This window comes from Leptosomus discolor, chromosome 9 (assembly GCF_034619465.1).
Source record: "Leptosomus discolor isolate bLepDis1 chromosome 9, bLepDis1.hap2, whole genome shotgun sequence".
Lineage (NCBI taxonomy): Eukaryota > Metazoa > Chordata > Aves > Leptosomiformes > Leptosomidae > Leptosomus > Leptosomus discolor.
This window is the reverse complement of record NC_141399.1, coordinates 1475727-1492457: the sequence shown is the minus strand read 5'-3', so window position 1 is coordinate 1492457 and position 16731 is coordinate 1475727. Positions and strand designations below refer to the sequence as shown.

The following is a 16731-nucleotide window of genomic DNA, read 5'->3' as shown; positions in this document are numbered from 1 at the left end:
GTTGCATATCCACAAGGATCCTTTCCCTTGGATAAATTGTTGCAGTTTCATGTTTTAATGTAATTTTTATTATTGGCGCACATTTTATTTTTACAATTGAATTATGGTACTATGGAGACGTAATTTAAATTCTAGCCCATCTGCACAGCAGTGCAGTTGTAAACTTCTTTTACTGGCATGCGCAGGAACTTCATAACTCCTGGTCAGTAGGATATTAACTTTTTCTATTAAAGAAACAACGATCCAGAGCCTCATTAGAACTGTGGTTTCGGACATAAGGACCCAACTGTCGTTTCTGGATCCCTCTGTAAGTCAGTTACTTGAAGTTCTTTTTTCTCGAGGATTGTGCTTGCTCTATGCTGGTTTAGCCTCCGCATTTTTTTTTTTTTCCTTGAAATGTGTTAACTCCATGCGCTTGAATTTTCCATTTTCTGGATCTGTGTTTGTTCTGGGTGGAGCAGTGACTACGTTAGCCACTGAATGCAGGCAGAATGAAGTGCAGACAGTTTTCTCTTAATATGCCTAGGTCTATTTTAACTTTGGGGGTCAGAATAAATTAATTTCTTTCCATTTCTGACTAGATGGAATGGCAGGAACTTTTCTATTCCAGGTGAACTTTCACGCTTACAGCACCTTGTCGCTTGATGGGACAGGGGAATATTAGAGGCTCAGTAATGTGGTCAGGGTTTAGTTTGCTAGCTTGGTTCACTGTGAATTCACAGGTTGAGGAGTGAGACTGGAAATTTTCCTACACTAGATTAATTTACTGAAAACTTACTACTTCTTGCCTGAGGCTGATGACAGATCCTGTGAAGGGGGCGCTGGGGGGTTTGTTCTGTTTTTATTTAAAATAATTAGTGTGCGTTCCTCCATAGACCAAAGAATCACCTTAAAACCCCTACCTGACACACAGGCTCCTGCTGCATAATGTTCACTCGTCTCCAAAGCAAACGTGTGAGTCATGTATTGACTTTCCAGTGATCGTTCTTTGAAGATTTTGTGGCTTTTGTGTCAGTTGTTTGAATAACTCTCTTCTTCTGGTGAGCAGTTTGATGACAAGCAAGCTGGCAGGCCCAGCTGTATTACAAGAATATGAAATAATCTTTATCATTCCAGTTCCTTTAGGACGTAATTCTGCTTTATCAGGGAAATATCCTCAATTGTGGTATCAGACTTTTCACACGGGGAGTATACTGACTTCTTTAAACTCAGTCGTCAGTGTTACTGCCACTGGTTTCTTTTTCTTTTACAGAATATATGAGGTTTAGAAGTAAAATTCATTGCAGCTAATAAATTGTATATGCAGGATATATAAGTATATGCCAAAACCCAGCAGTGACATATAAAATGTACAACAAAATGAAAAAAATACTGTATGCCTTTGGTGTTTGTTTCTTCCCCAATTAATTCCTCTCCTTTGGGCTATCCCAAACTTATGTCAAATGGTTTGATTTGTTTCCCCTTGTGAAATGCGGGGGTTCCTGCTCGTTGGATGTGTTTCGCAGAGCTTTCAGTGCGGGCTTCGCTGAGCATCCCACATCCCTGGGCAGGGACACCGTGGGACCACGTCGGCTCCCTGGCGGATTTCTTTCAGGGGGGATCAGGACTCCTCAGCACTTGATTGATCATAGAATCACAGAGTGGTTTGGGTTGGAAGGGACCTTAAAGACCATCCAGTTCCAACCCCCTGCTGTGGGCAGGGACACCTTCTACTAGACCGGGCTGCTCCCAGCCCCATCCAGCCTGGCCTTGGACTAAAAAAAATTTAGGTATTGTCTGTACTTAACCTGGCCTTTTCTTGCCCTGCCCAACCTGCCTTAAAGTCCCAATTCTAGGGTGTTTTCTGTGCTGGTGTGGGGTGAGAAAGGTCTTCAGATCCCTGCCAGGGAGGAGCTGCCGTGCCGTGCTGTGCCAGGCCGTGCTGTGCCATGCCGTGCAGGGCTGTCTCTCTGCCACAGGGCATCAGGGATGGGCTGCCCTCCAACGGGCCAGGGAGAAGAGAAGCGTGGAGAGAGAATCCATGAGCCTCCCCTGGCCAAACTGAGGAAAGGGGAGGTCGCAGTAGCTGCAGGTTCAGCTTTTCTTTGGTACAAAACCGAGCGAATGTCAGACCTTGTAATTACCCTGACAGCAGCCTGGTGATCATGAGAAATTCAGGGGGAGGGAGGGAAGAAAAGTCTTTAAAAGCAATCAGCTGCTTTCTTTCAGATGGAAGAACCCATTGCTTTGTGTGTTGTTCCCGTAATTGTAACAAACATCCAGGAGGCAGCTTTCGGCAGCTGCTAATTTTAAAGTAACATATTAATCAAATTAATTGAGAGTTCCTTTCAATAATTAGCAACACCAAACTTTCTGGAGCAATGTTTTCAGTATTGCCAGAAGTCGTTCCCCCAAAAAAGAGTGCCTCTGTAGATAAATCATCTGAAAAAGTGTTAAATTGTCTCTTTTGCTACCTGATAATCCAATTAAGTGGTGATAAGAAAAATAGCTCTTGGAGAATTTCAGGGAAGCAGAATAATGTACTTAGTGTTGTACCAGAATCAAAATACCACATAATCATGGGTATCCATGGATACTGAAGCAACACTTTGATTACTAGATACATCCATTACCCTTAAATACAAGAGTTAGGTGTTTAATGCCCCGAACAATTTAATGCATGACTGCTTGAACTTGCACAGAGAATTCTCCTGAGGTTTTGCCTTTCAGAGGCACAGCAGAGAGTCTGTCAGCAGACGCAAGGAAGGCAGCAATGATATTTTTAAGACTCTCTGTCTTCTTCCAAGTTCCTGTGTGCTTTGCAACTGCTGCCACCCAGATGGCTCAATTCGCCCCCCTGTCCTCGAGCTGCCTGGGAACTGGAGCATTATGTGATGTGGCCCGATCTCTATCCCACGTCTGTGACACATGAGTGGGATTCCCGTGAAAAAAATCATATGACTGATAATCTTTTGCAGTGCTCGTGCTGCTAGGACTTGCTCCGCAGCGAATGGATGAGCTCAATGTTGTGTCTTTACAGCACCAGCCCTTTTGTCACGGCAGGACGAGCACGTTGGTTATTTCACGGCATAGGATCCATCATGAAGTTGAAGGCGGAATTTCTCCACCCTGGTTTTGACTTCTCCGTTTGTTTAGCGGAGCAGGGAATCCTGGAAAAAAGCCCCCTCTGCACAGAAGCTGTTGTGGGTCCTGAAGGCAGCCCAGGAGAGGGGCATGTGGGGCTCTTGCTGGTGTGGTCTGAGCAAGGTTCTCACCAGCGTGGCTTTTCTTCCCATTGCATGAAAGGATCCAGTCCTCTTTCCTGGTGTTGATCAGGAGAAAATAAAATGCAGAAGAGAAGGAACACGGGCGTTTAAAAAGTATTTTGATAGCGAGCCTTGGAAGTAGGCGGGTTTCACCATGATTTTATAGGGGCGGCCCCAGCTCCTGCTCAGGCTGGGCGTCTGAGAAGGCAGCGCAATGTGGGTATCTCAGTGTCTGCTTCTGCTCCTGGAGCGTGGTGGGGCCGGGCTTGGTCCCTGTGCTTGACCATCCGTGCCACACTGGGTGCTTTCGCAGCGTGGAAATGCCACGTGATCCGAGAGGTTGAAGACAGGAGAAGCGTCAGCAGAAACTTTCGGGTTTTTCATCTTTTGTAAAGATTACTGGGTTTGTTCTATTATTTTCTTTTTTTTTTCTGCTTTTTTATACTCGCAAAATGTCTTTTATATTATCAGGGATCAAAACCAACTTCCTTGAATGTCTCAATAGCAAAACATGTTTTTGAGGATACTTGTGAGACAGAATCTTATATATGTATTGTTGGAAAGGGGGAAAAGAAGGAAGCTGGCACCCTACGTAGGCAGGGACAGAATGGGTTTGCTCCATTGTTCCTGACAGTAATTGAACAAACCAAAGCTTTCCCGTAAGCCATTCTGCTGGAGGTAAAAGCAGGAAGCCAAGAAACAGTTGTTGTATCATCCCACTTGTTGCACAACTGGTCCTTTTCAGTCTAGTTTTGCTAACCTGCTCCTCTTGTTTTTTTCTGATCACCCTTAATGCTCTCTCCTTCACTGAGCTTTAGTACTGACGTTTTTCTGTTCCCAATTGAATAGTAACTGATAGCAAAAAATGACAAAAAACATATGGTGAATACTAATCTGGAGAGGGAAATGTGATTTCCTGCTTCCTAAATCTTTTATTTGTAAACTGAAACTAAACTCAAGTCTGCAGCTTTGGTTGGAGAGAGTCAGGGAGGAACATGAGGGGGGCTGTACGTCACCAACCCTTCCTGCTGCTCGCAGCAGCTCGGGGAGTGCCGTGCTCTGGGGGAGAGCTGGGGTCCCCTGTTGTGCCTGGGAGCAATTTGCCTTCGGTGCCTGGTGCCTTCGATCTCGTTTTCGATGCTGTTCTTTGACTGAAAACCGGCGTCATCGTCTGTTCCAGTTGGGGATGGTGCAGCTCTGCGGACGGGTGTGGGGACTGTGCCCCGCGTATCGGTGGGTGACAGCGGGGTCAGGACGCTGGGAGCTCTGAGGTACAAGTTCAACACCTCTCTGGGAAAGGAGGAAAGTGGAAACTCACATTTTTGGATGACTGTTTTAATCATTGGGTAGGAGGGAGACACCAGAACCCCTGTGCAGCTCCTCATTTGTTTCCTCCTGCAGGTCCCTAACAATAACCGTTTCCAACTCCAATTAAATGGAGATTTTTGGTTTCAGCAAAATTAATCGTATGGCTTTTTGTTTTAATGAGAAAAACTGAAGATCTAGCAACAAAAAAAAAAGTTTGATCTATAAATTTTCTTTTTCAGTTTGGCAGCCAAACCAAAAAATCAGGTATTTGCACATCCATAATTGCCAGCTTCCTGAGCAATACCTTAGGATAAATTTCCTCTGTCTCCAGCATCTCCTAATTAAATCTTCTCCAGAAGCACGTGAGAAAGTAGGGGCTGTTATAAGGACCTAACTGAAACTCAAGAAGGTTCTCTTTGTGGAAAGATTGACTAGAAATGGAGTTTCTTGAGACAGAAACTCCGCTAAAATGAGTCTTGTCAGTGACTTAACGCAATTCAGAGGGCTCTTCTACTGGAAGTAAAACCTGGGGGAAAAATTATTTTTCACTAGCCAGGGTGAAAGGACCCAACTTCACTTTGCATTTTGTTTGTTTGCCAAAAAAAAATTCTGGAGGTGCTGTTAATTTTGGTTGAAACGTTACCATTTCTGTGCTTCCTCAGAGCACTGCCAATGGTTGCAGCGTGGGGAATTTTAATGCCGGGAACAATCCCAAACAATCGGGTCAGTTTGCCAAAGTGGCACAAACCACTGGGAAAACGAGAAGCTGTAAAACCAAATAATTTTCAAGTAATTGTTTGAGGAAATGGTTTGCCTTGTTGTCTTAGTCTTTTCATAGATCATTGTGCGTTTTCACGGCTTACTCGTTGGACAAAGGCGCATCTGGAAAGGCTGAACCTACCAGGTCTGCTCCTGGTGTTCCCGTCCCAGATTTGATGTTATTACAAAAACATTTGCTGGCAGCAGGGAAGGATGAAAAAGACGCCAATGTTGGACAGCTATACATAGCCTAGAAGAGAAAGGGTATTGTTTCGAGGGTAGAGTGGTATAGAACCGACTGCCTCGTCGCCGCTGTTTTGACCACCTTTCGTATATTGATTCCTGTGAATTTCTAAAATTCCATTGTTAAAGGAGTTAAACATTTGCTTGTAGAATTGCTTGAATGAGGTATCTTATGCCTACTACAGTTCACATTTCTTTCATGCATCACCAATACCCTTTATTTTCCTGATGGTCTTTGCTTTTGGTTGCAGAATCTCTGTTACCTGATCTTTTCACTCACTAGGCAGAAATAACCGTAGGAAACCATGGGAACCCTCTGTAGCCAGCCGGTTTAAAGCATGGTGCTGCTCGTGGGACCAGTCCCAGGATGACTGGGAGGCTCCCGGTGCCACGGCTGCTGGGGCTGTGCGGAGCAGCCCCACCTCGGTCGCAGGGTGCGGCGCGGGTCCGACTCCCAGGCTGCCGTTAATGGCCATAGCAGTTTGTAGCTGGTTAGAGCATTTGCCACATCTCCAGTCCATCGAGGGTAAATATATCACTGCAGAAATCCTATGACAAAATCCTTAATTTGCAACTTTCACGTTTTTACTGCTTGATTCCCTTGGAGATTTTTACCTTGGGAGTACTGTGAATTAACCTGGCAGGTTAAAGAACCGCACGTGTTTCCCACAGGGTGAGAACATGAAAGTTAAACTTATTCTGTATGTGTCGTTTGGACCCCATACACCGAATTCCTTGGGCGTCCGTTATTGCTAAAGAATGAAAAAGGACATGTGCCTCCGCCGGCCACGAGCTCCTCTGCCGAGACCGAAACCCTTTTATTCAAGCTCGTAAGCCTGGGTGTAAACAGGAGCCAACGTGGCTGCGTAGTCGGGGGCTGGGATGGATCACCCCGCTGCTCCAGTAGGACCTTGTACTCTGGTGTCAAATGCTGCCTGGTGTGGAGTTGGGCAAAACAGAGCAAATAAGAAAACAAGACACACTGACCTGTTCCGGTGACTGGGAGCATGTATTAGTCAAATAGTGTGACTTTCCTGGAAGAGGCACTAGCAGTGTAAAACCAGAATATCCCCCGACGTGTCTGAGTTGTGTTGTCTGCGTCTCGGTCCTCTTGCATCTTGACTTCTCTGCCTTTTTCATTGGCCCTGGATCTGCCTTGTGTGGCGTTTCTGTTCCTGGTGTCACTTCAGAGAGTTCTTTCTAATACTGATCTCTTCTGCTGCTACCATCGTAGCTACCATGCTATAGATAAATTATTTGGGGTTTAAGCATTGATATTTACCATTTGTCCATAATTCCTGCTTACCCTTTACCTGTAATCCCTTTGTGCCATAACTGGCATGTTCAAAAAGGAGCTCTGTTACTTCCCTTCACCAGTCAACAGCAGAGAAACGTAAGAGCTGACCTCCCAAAGGTAGCAGAAGATTCTGTATTACAAAAAAGGACCTGAAATCTACCCTCCCAAATTCCAAACTGTTTCCTTTCTCTGCCCTGGGTCCTCTTGTCTTTAAAAACCCATGGAAATGACATACTTTGAAGCTGTACATTGCATTAGAGGCTTTTTTCCTTGTTATTGAGAGCCTTCAGCTGTCTTTCTGTCCAAAGATGCTCAGTTCAGCTGTAATCATTATCGACTATAATAAGATTTTTGGCTTCTCCATTCAGGCAATAGATATTGCATGACCCACACAATAGGTATAATTATTGTCAGGGTGGGTTGCTGAGCTCGCAGCCTGCCCAATGATTTTAGCCTTTTTCCCAAGCACTTGAATCATGTAGGTCACAATTATTTAATATTAATTTTTTTAATCATAGTTTTACAACAGCATTGTATCACTGATCTAGGGGGGGTGGGGTGGGGTGGTTTTTTCCCCTGTATGTAAGGATTCTTTAATGTAGGTAGACACTTAACTACAGAAACCTTACTGTCATGGGTGCCGGGTGTGCGACCCTTCTGCTCCTGTTCCTCTCTGCAGCGTGGTGGGGTGGTCGTGTCTCTGCGGTGGAGCCGTGGTGTGTGGGGATGAGCACCTGTAAGCATTCTTCTGTCTGGCTTTAAAGGTCTCTTAAAGTTATTTACTGGTGCAGTAATTAGAAATCAGAAGGTGGAATATCGGATATATTGGTCGGCGTGCCTGTCAGCTGGTGTCTGTTCTCTGGGGCTGTATTTCCAGTCCTCTCCGGAGACAGGCAGCTTTTTCTGAATGAAGGCGATGGAGGGCTATGAAGGATTGCAAAGGATCTTCGCAGCAGCTTCAGATGTGGCTAAATAATGGCTCCATCCGGCATGCGAAAGCCCTTTGGTCTCGACACGATGAAATATATCCTCTCCTGTTCTGCTCTGTCAGAGGGGGAGCCTCTTGAAAGGATGCCGTGGAGGGAATGCATAAGTTTTCAAGTGACAAATCTGGGAGCTTTGTAACGGTCTGTGGGCTGGTTTGGGTTTTTTTTTTCTTTTCTCTCAATGAATTTTCCAAAGTTGCCACGTCCTTATTTATCAAGAGAAATCAGAGTCTCTGGTGGGAGATTCGGAGCAGCCTGGCTTGGTGTGATGGAGGGCACGGGTACTTTCCTGGAGCAGCTAATAACTTCAGATTCTCCTGGGGCATGATGCCAGGACAGAGATGTTTTTTTCTCCCCGGGTGGCTTCCCCTCAATGTCCAGCTTCTGCGGGTGCCCTGCGCTCGGAGATGCCTTGGCCCTGCCTGTGGAGCAGGGGGCTGGAGCAGAGCTGGCTGGGGGGGCTGCTTCTCACGAGCAGGCAATCCGTGCCAAGTGGGGCATTTCAGGAAAGCTGGGTAACCCTGCTCATGGATTTGGGTGGATTCCGTCTCATTTTGACTGGGGAAAATAAAAAGAGCACATAAAAATGTTTATAAACTTTTGGCACTTATTAACAATGAGGCTTTCTTTCCTCATTTAAAAATTAATTTTACTTTTGAAAATCAGTATTTTCTTTTAATGAAAAGAAAAATTCAGGTTGCAATAATTTGGGCTGTAAATGAAAACAAAATGAAACATTCTGTATGACTCAGAGAGAAACTGGGGGGTTATTATCCTGTTTTATTCTTTCTCAGCCTTTCCTTTTCGCCATTTTATTTCTTCCCACCGAAACCAATCTTTTTTTCCCTGGAGTTTTTGGATCAGCTAGTACCAACAGACCTGTCTTGACTTCAAGCAACCTCTGTGTCTCAGCTTCTCTACGTCTAAAATAAGGAAAAATGATCCTGACCTACTTTGTAAAGTGCTCGGAGATCTGCAGAAGAGCCACGTTTTGCAGTCCGAAAACCAGGAGTTTGGTCTTTACGGGTGTTCAGTGCTTTTCCTCCAGGTGTCTGCACGCCTGCTCCGCCGGGCTCAGGATGGTCCTTCGGCAGGCGGCAGGCAGAGCCCCCGCGCTGGCGGTGGATAAGCCGCCTCCTCTGTCTTCCCCCCCTGAGAACGCCTTCTCTATTACTTCATTTAACAGCACTTTTAAATCTCTGGTTTAGAGAGTATCTGTGAATATCTTCTTTGTCCTGCTGTCGTTTAATTAACTCATCGCGCTGCTGTTTCTCATTATTCATCTCTGATACTTTATTAATTAATGCAGTGCAGGATACTGAGGAAGTTGGTATCTAAGATACCGTAAAAGATGAAAGTGTTTATCGCAAAATAAGGAAGGCAAAAGTTGTGTTTTCATCTGCCAACAATGACAAGCAGAATGTCGCTGGAGATGTTTTTGTTGTGGGGTTGGTTTTTTTTTTAGTTTTATTTTTTTGCCTAAAACAAGCTGTGTAAGCGTGATATGGGACCTGTGCTAGGAGTGCCTGTTTCTGTGGCGCGGATGTATTTACCACCGTGACTGTGTTGACGCTATTTTTGCAGCATTACCTGTGTATTTCTGAGCAGGCCAGTTCACAGACATGCACTTTGTCTTGAGGCTTCACTCGCTTGGGCCACTCCATCCCATCCAGTGATGGGCGTTTGAAGGAGTAAGGATTTTCTTGAACAGTCTTTGCTTTGCCAGTATCTCAACAACTCTGCTGTTCCGGTTCCAGATAAGTTGTTTCAGTGGAAGCATTTTCCCTCAGTATCCTTCAAGTTGCAAAATTAAAAAGAATCTCAGCTCTTCCCTGAGACAGTTTGTCTAACACATTGTCAACGTCTCTTGCCTTTCAGCCTGTTGGGTTTGTTAAAATCAGTTTCAGCTTGTTCAGGTTGTTTGTTGGTTTTGGGTTTTGTTTGTTTGTTTGTTTGTTTAATCCCTCTACTGTCTGGTTTATTGGTTTATTTTGCTTTTCTATGATGTTGGTTTTGCCCGTCTGTTTAACCCGTGACCCTGCCCGGGCATGCAGACTGAGTGTGTTGCAGTGAGTGCTCTGAGCAAAAAAAATAATTGTACGAGTCCCTCAGGCAGCCTGACGTGAAGATTAAGTGCTCCGTGAGGGCAGCGATCTGAACCCGGAGTTTCTCTTCCTCCCAGGCTCCCCTTCCAGCCACGTGTATTTCCCACTGCCTTCCCTGTTCTCTCCTCTGACACGGTCCTTTTCTCCTCTCTTCTCTCTTCCACAGGTGGCCTCTGCATTGCTCAGTCCCTGAAAATCCCCCAGGATCGCAAGGACAAGACCATCGACTTTGATAAAATTATCAAGCAGCTCCTAGAAACTCCCAATGCCAGGGCCATCGTTATTTTTGCCAATGATGAGGACATAAAGTAAGGATGACTGAGGCGATTAATTCATTTGTGCTTGGTAGCTATGCAGAAAAGAGAAAGCAAGTAAGAATATGCCTAATGAAGTGGAAGTCTCCGTTGGTAAGAGCGGTGTGGGGATGTGGAGGGTGGCAGCAGGCACAGAGGCGCCGCTGGTGTTGCCCTGGCTCACGTGGTGCCCCAGACCCTGTGTTGCAGTAGTGGGGGGACAGAGCGTTGATCAAGGTCTGGAAGCTTTTCCTGGGACAGGGTTACTCATGCAGCGGATGGCAGACCTGGCTTGACCTCTCAAAGGGGTACTAAGACGATGCCCCTCTCTCCCAGCTCATACTGCTGTGTGTTACTCATTAATTCAGAGTCTATGCTACGGCAGGAGATGGTTACTAGTGACAAAACAGCTCGGATGCTCAAGGTCAAACCACATGAGGTGCTCAAGGTTTAACCACATGCCACTTGCTCATAAAACAATATAAAGTATACTTGGAAAGTGTGACTTTCATTTCTCACTTGCCCGTGTTATGTGGTCTCTCTCCAGAGTTTTAAATTAGTTTAAAATTGTGATGGCGTCGTCAATTGCTGCAAGGCTCCGTTCCACAGAACGAGGCACAAAGAAGTTAGGGTAACGTTTCAGTAAAGTCAATGGCAAAACCTTTAAATTTTAGCGGACTCAGTATTTCAGTCTTAGGGTGAATTACAAGAAAGGTTCGATCTGTGCTGCAGGGATGGGGGTACAGTGTGCTGTGAAATTCCTGAGCTCTGTTGGTCACAGGAATACGCTATTTCTCTTCATTCTGCAGTTGCAACACATTTTTCCCGAGAAATTAATGTTTAAATGAGATTAATTTGTGAACAAAATGTTCTTTTCTGCAGGCAAATCCTTGCGGCGGCCAAGAGGGCAGATCAAGTTGGTCATTTCCTATGGGTGGGCTCGGACACGTGGGGCTCCAAGGTGAGCCCATTACTTCAGCAGGAGGATGTGGCTGAGGGAGCCATCACCATCCTCCCCAAGCGAGCGACCATAGAGGGTAAGAGCTCTCTTCTCCTTGACTCTGTCCTGAAACGCTGGCGGTACAAAAGTGATCGCCTCTATTTTTTTTTCTCGTATGTGTTTTGTGAATAAATGTGTACACACACGGTATGATGCAAAGAGTAGAAAGGACGTTGAGTAAGTCTTCATTTTCCTAAAGGTCTGTGTTCCTCATCTGAGAACTGTACATTATCTCCACAGCTGGGGAGCTACCAGCAGTTAGTTATTAAAGGCACAATTTCAGATTTTATATTAAGCCGTGGTGATATGACGGGGCCTTTATCACTTAATAGGAAGTAAATCAAAATGATCTTAACACATCGTGTATATACACAGGAAGAGAAAATCTTTTGCAATTTACGTGTCATCTCTGAAGCCGTGGGTAAGTTTTCTATTGAAAAAGTAAAAATTCATTTCTCAAACAGCAGTTTCCATTTAAACTTAGCTTAACTTTTATTTCATTGAGATCGAGCACTGTGTTCATTCATACATGCTGCTTGCGTGCTTCACGAATGTAGGCACTTACATATATGTGTGTGTGTATAAAAACTATGGGAAACTTTTTTTACATAATCCCTTTGTTTCTCAACATCTCTTTGTGTTCTGAAGTGTTGGATCTTTCCTCAATTTGTTAGACCTTTTGTCTGTATAGATGCTTAACTACCCAAATGGCTTCCTATAGGCAAACTAAACTTGTCAGTTAGAGTCCATGTTCTCTATAATATGAAAAGAAAAGTTCCTTACAAGGGAGGCACGGAGTAAAGAAACCAAACTGCTCGTCTGGCACAGAGAGTTGTGTTGGGCAGGGTCTCCCAAGAGTCCTCAAACATGTCGCCCACATTAAAATAGGTTCTGATGTCTTCACTCACTTGAAAACCAAATATTTGCATTCATTTTTACTGTGTCTGCACTACCACCCCATTAGTTATTCTGCTCAGGTATATAATATGCTTCATCCTTTTACATTTTTTAAACCCTGGAGGCATTTTCACATGTTATTTCTCCATAGATACGTAAAGGTGATAGACAATGAAGTGTTTTGTTTCTGAAACCCAGGACATTTTAATAATCTTTTCACACTGTCTGTGTTCATCCCTGAGGGTTTCTGACACGGCATCGAAAAGTCTGCCAACAGCACACAGAAATAACAACTTTCCAAGTTAGTTTGTTTTAAAATATTTTCCTTCTATGTTACACATTAAACACGTTGGACGTAATGAGAAACATGAGGTTTTCTCTTGGGCGCGGTAAGTGACAATATCACAGGGGAAGGGTTCAGGTATAGAAAGTCGGTTAAATAACAGTCACAAATATCAGCACATTTAGTGTACCTGCGAAAAAACACATCCATTGAGCCCACAAATACCTTCTCATTCAGTTAATGTGTTAGACTATTGCCTCAACGTTGGCTACTTGCATTCCGCACCAGTAATCACGCAGATTGCACGATTCCTTGTCTGTGATGCTTAAATTACGTTTTACCTATAGATGCAATTGCGTTCGTTCTTCAGGAGCGGCTGCCATGCAGCAGATCCCTCTTTTGAGGCCCGTGAGTTGTGTGTTACTTTCCAGCAAGGGAAGATGCTCAGCCAGAGATCGGCCCTGCACGGGGTGGGCAAGGAGAGGCAGAGCAAAGTCTCCCAGAACAGCAGTTGCATGGTCAGTAGCAAACGTTTCCTGGCTGCCCTGTGACTGCTCAGGGAGGTTCAGGCTGGTTCTTACCTTTTTCGGTCCCATTCATCCGTCCCTAATTGCCATCTGTACCTGCCATCTGCTTAGTCCTGTTCGGAGGAAGAGTAGAGGGACGGTTAAGAGCGCAGAGCAAATGCCCATCCTCCTGAAGCAGTTTTCCAGAGCTCAACATTGCCCTTTCAGACTGATTTCGTTTCTGTTTCGTCCACGAAGGGAAACATCCAGTGAAATGTTACTTACAGAAGTAAGGAATCCTGAGGTATTAGCATATCTTTGCCCAGCGAGGCCGTTCCCCGTATGGGTTGTCAGCCTTTCGTGCATTTGGGCTGCTGTGTGTTGTTTTGGTTTGCTTTCTGTTGCTGTAGTAATTTTGTTTGGCTGTGAATCTGAGAGACCTGGAAACAGACAGTTTAATGTTATTCTTTTATCATCCAGCAATGAACATCTGCTTCCAAAAATTTAGTAATGCATTTCTTTCGATGAAGATGTGAATTAAGAAACCTTGAGTTTCCCTATTAATGAATGGAAATGAACTAAATTAGCAGAATGGACTCAGTTTGCCCCGAAGGACCGTGTGGTGAGCAGTGTCCCAGCCTCCTCCTCGTGCGGTGATGCGCAGCAGCGCTGCCACCCGCCCCCACGGCTCACGGGCTCCAGGGCAAGGCGATGGTTAAGCACCAGCTTCATTCCCACTGGGTTTGGTGAGAACTTCTTGAGTAGTCCTGAGTGAGGGGGTTACCTGTATTTTGCTCCTCAAGAGCATCTTTTTTTTTTTCCCTTTCCTTTTATCACAGTGTTAAATAGTCTTTGTAATACATCAGGAAAAGATTCCAAACAGACATGACTGGAAACAGAGAGCACTGCCGCTCCCATACCTTAACCTGAAATATGGGATACTGCTGGCCTCTCCCCACACCACAGGGAAAAATATTAGGCTAATAAGCCAAGAAATGTTAAATTGCATTGAAAATTAATGTGCCTGCAAGTTCAAGTGTGTATGGTGCACTTTGGATTATCAGAACTTTTTTATGGCTGCAAAGCTCTTGGTCATATAAGTCATAAACCGAAACAGTCATGATAGAGAAAAAAGTATTTTTCATGTCAGTCTTTTCCCCCAGCCATGACTCTTCAGTTCAAAATACAGATGTGAAACGCAGTGTGTTGGTGCGTTTACACATATCTACGTATGTACCAGTTGAAGTTTCTGGTTTTGGTAACAGTGGGGGTATCCCAGCAGCCTCCAGCTCCAGATGGACCCTAAAGCGCTCGGTTTCTTGTAGAATCCGGCCCCAGATCCGCGGTTATTTGTCTTGATACTTGATGTCACTCTTGGGACAGAATTTCCTTTGCCAGAGTCCCATGGGGTGATTTAGGAAATCATTACATGAACTGAATTCGTTCATCTTAAGTCAGTCTTAATATAGCCCGATTGGGTTTGATGTAATTATGCTGAAAGGATGAAGTCGCATCTTATTTGCATAATTGCAGTAGTCGGTGAGCCAGAGGAGGTGCACACTTAAATAGTAATCACCTGGTGAAACCTGTGTTTGAAACAAGCTCCATGGCCAACTTCACCGAGAATCAGCCAAGTTAAAAGCCTTGGCGAGGTTTTCGGGGCAAAAGAGCAGAAGGTGTATATTTGCAGAACAAGTATGGCGGCAGAATGCTGTGTTCTGGTCGGAGGTACTTTGGTGGGTGTGATGGTGTGTCCTCATGCTCACAGCTTACTAGAACTTCAGTCCCGAAACCCAGTGTGTGCTCCGAGGAGCAGGCACAGTGCGTTGCACTGCAAGCACCTGCACTTGTGGTTTGCAGTCACACGCCGTGTTTTGCACAGTCTTTTACTCAGAGTATATCCTTGGACTTTTGTGGGAAGGTGTGATGGAACCACAGAGCAAGCGTTAGTGCTGGAAGATAAGAAAAATTAAACAGTTTATACCACAGACAAAAGCTGAATTTTCTAATTAAAGTTTGAATGGGATGTATTATTATTGCTACTACATTCATTTTACAGTCATACAGAAGTGATGAACATCTGTGGCTCTGCATGCGTTTGACATTCATTAAAGCAGCAACACAACAGGAAAAAAAAATCTGCAGAAAAATCTTTCTTCTCCAAGTGCATTCGGTGGCATTTTACCTACTGGCGCTTTGCTCCCCAGAAACCCTTATTCTTCTTCATTCACCTGAATAGAAAGATAAACTTTGCACATGGGGGAGATTCCTGTATCCGTTGGGTTGAGGAGCAGAGAGAGTGCCCAGCTAGTCTCGGGAAGGGTGAAATGCTGCCAAGAGGAGCAAGTGTGAGGTAAGGAGGATTTCAGCCAAGGAAAAGCAGGCTGTTTGGAGTAATGACATGATCAGGATCGTGGTAAAAATGGGGGATGCTGAGGCAAGTGTAACGGGTCCCCAAAATTTCAAGTGTCAGGGAGAAAGTGGAAGCACAGTGGAAAATGAAAATAAAGGCTGAGGCTTCCAAAAACCAGTGCTTTATTCGTGCAGTTCAGCTGGGCTGCTTGCCTGCAGACGAGCAAATTCCTGTGCCTGGTTGTCTTTTCCTCGGGCAGTGGTAGTCTAAGAGAAAGCTGTTCATTTGTCGCATGTTGCGTTTGTAGTCCCAGAAGCTTTGTTAGACCATCCAAACCAGCAAGAAACAAAATATGGAAACACTCCATGGTTTCTTATGGGTTGGACCATCATTCCAGTTGCAGACTTCCCCAAGTGATGGCTGGGACAAACTGCAACCCTGTGTCTTTGTAGATGGACACAAACTTCTTCCACACTCATCTTTTTAGTCACAAACTGACCTTTACGTATTCTGCTGCCACTTTGCCTCTTCATCTTTCCGTAGATGTAATGAACTTCAGAGGATTTCCTCCTCTTGCTGTCACTACAGCACCCAAATCTAATTATATGTTTTAACTGCCTGGGGTAGGTCTCCTTATTACACCGTACAGACGTATGTACGAGTTACCTGGGTGACCCTCTGGTTAAAGATGATAATACTACTGGTCCAGACATCAATTAAAGTTCTCCCTAGCAGGCAGATTCAAAGTCAGGAGTTCCTAAATGCTTTCCCTGGAGGAAAGGCAGATCTTCCTGCCAGTGATTAGAAGATACCTGTGGCGTGAGAGATGGAAAAGCCTGATCTTTTTGGAGCAGGCTTGTCCAGTACTTGCTGAATTCAGTACAGAAAGCTGTTGGACACTGCGCGTCCAGAAGATACTAAAGTCCAAAGAATGGAGTCAGGCAGATGGTCTTGGAATAAGTGACTTTCCCGTTTTTGTTTTTTTCTTTCCCATTTTTTCTTCCAGTCTAAGCGATATCTGTACTTCAGATTTTAAATTGGCTCGTATGGTCTGTAGTATCTATTCAGGTTTAAAATGGCTCATTAAACTCCTTGAGGAGCGTGGCAGTAGAGAAGCGTTGCACGGTAGGTAGAACAGTAACCTTCGGGGTGTTGGCTGGGCCTTTGAAGGGCGGTTACGACCCTCTGCATGGCAGCCCAGCAATATATTTTTATCAAACACAGTGTCACAGATGAAATAGGGAAATAAGCAGCTTTATTCCTGCAAAAACATTCCTATCGTGCAACTCCAAGAGTTAACCTTTCGCCGTCGGTCCCGTGCAGAGCTGGGTGAGGCCCTCAGAGCTTGCCTGGGTGTTGCAGTCGAGGTGGCATCACTGGGCATCTTCTCCAACCTCAAAGATCTCACTCAAGGGTTAGTGTGGGAAGAACTAACACCTGGTAAGGCCTCGCTAAT

The 16731-nt window shown here is 44.8% G+C and overlaps 1 protein-coding gene across 1 annotated transcript in view; it reads left to right on the top strand.

Annotated features, from left to right (window-relative positions):
• GRM7 (glutamate metabotropic receptor 7) overlaps window positions 1-16731 on the top strand; it is a 275498-nt gene that overhangs the window by 149446 nt on the left and 109321 nt on the right. The window contains exons 3-4 of the mRNA XM_086469667.1: window positions 10110-10251; window positions 11119-11273. Coding sequence (XP_086325793.1) covers window positions 10110-10251; window positions 11119-11273 — 297 coding nt within the window. The remainder of the gene's footprint in view (window positions 1-10109; window positions 10252-11118; window positions 11274-16731) is intronic.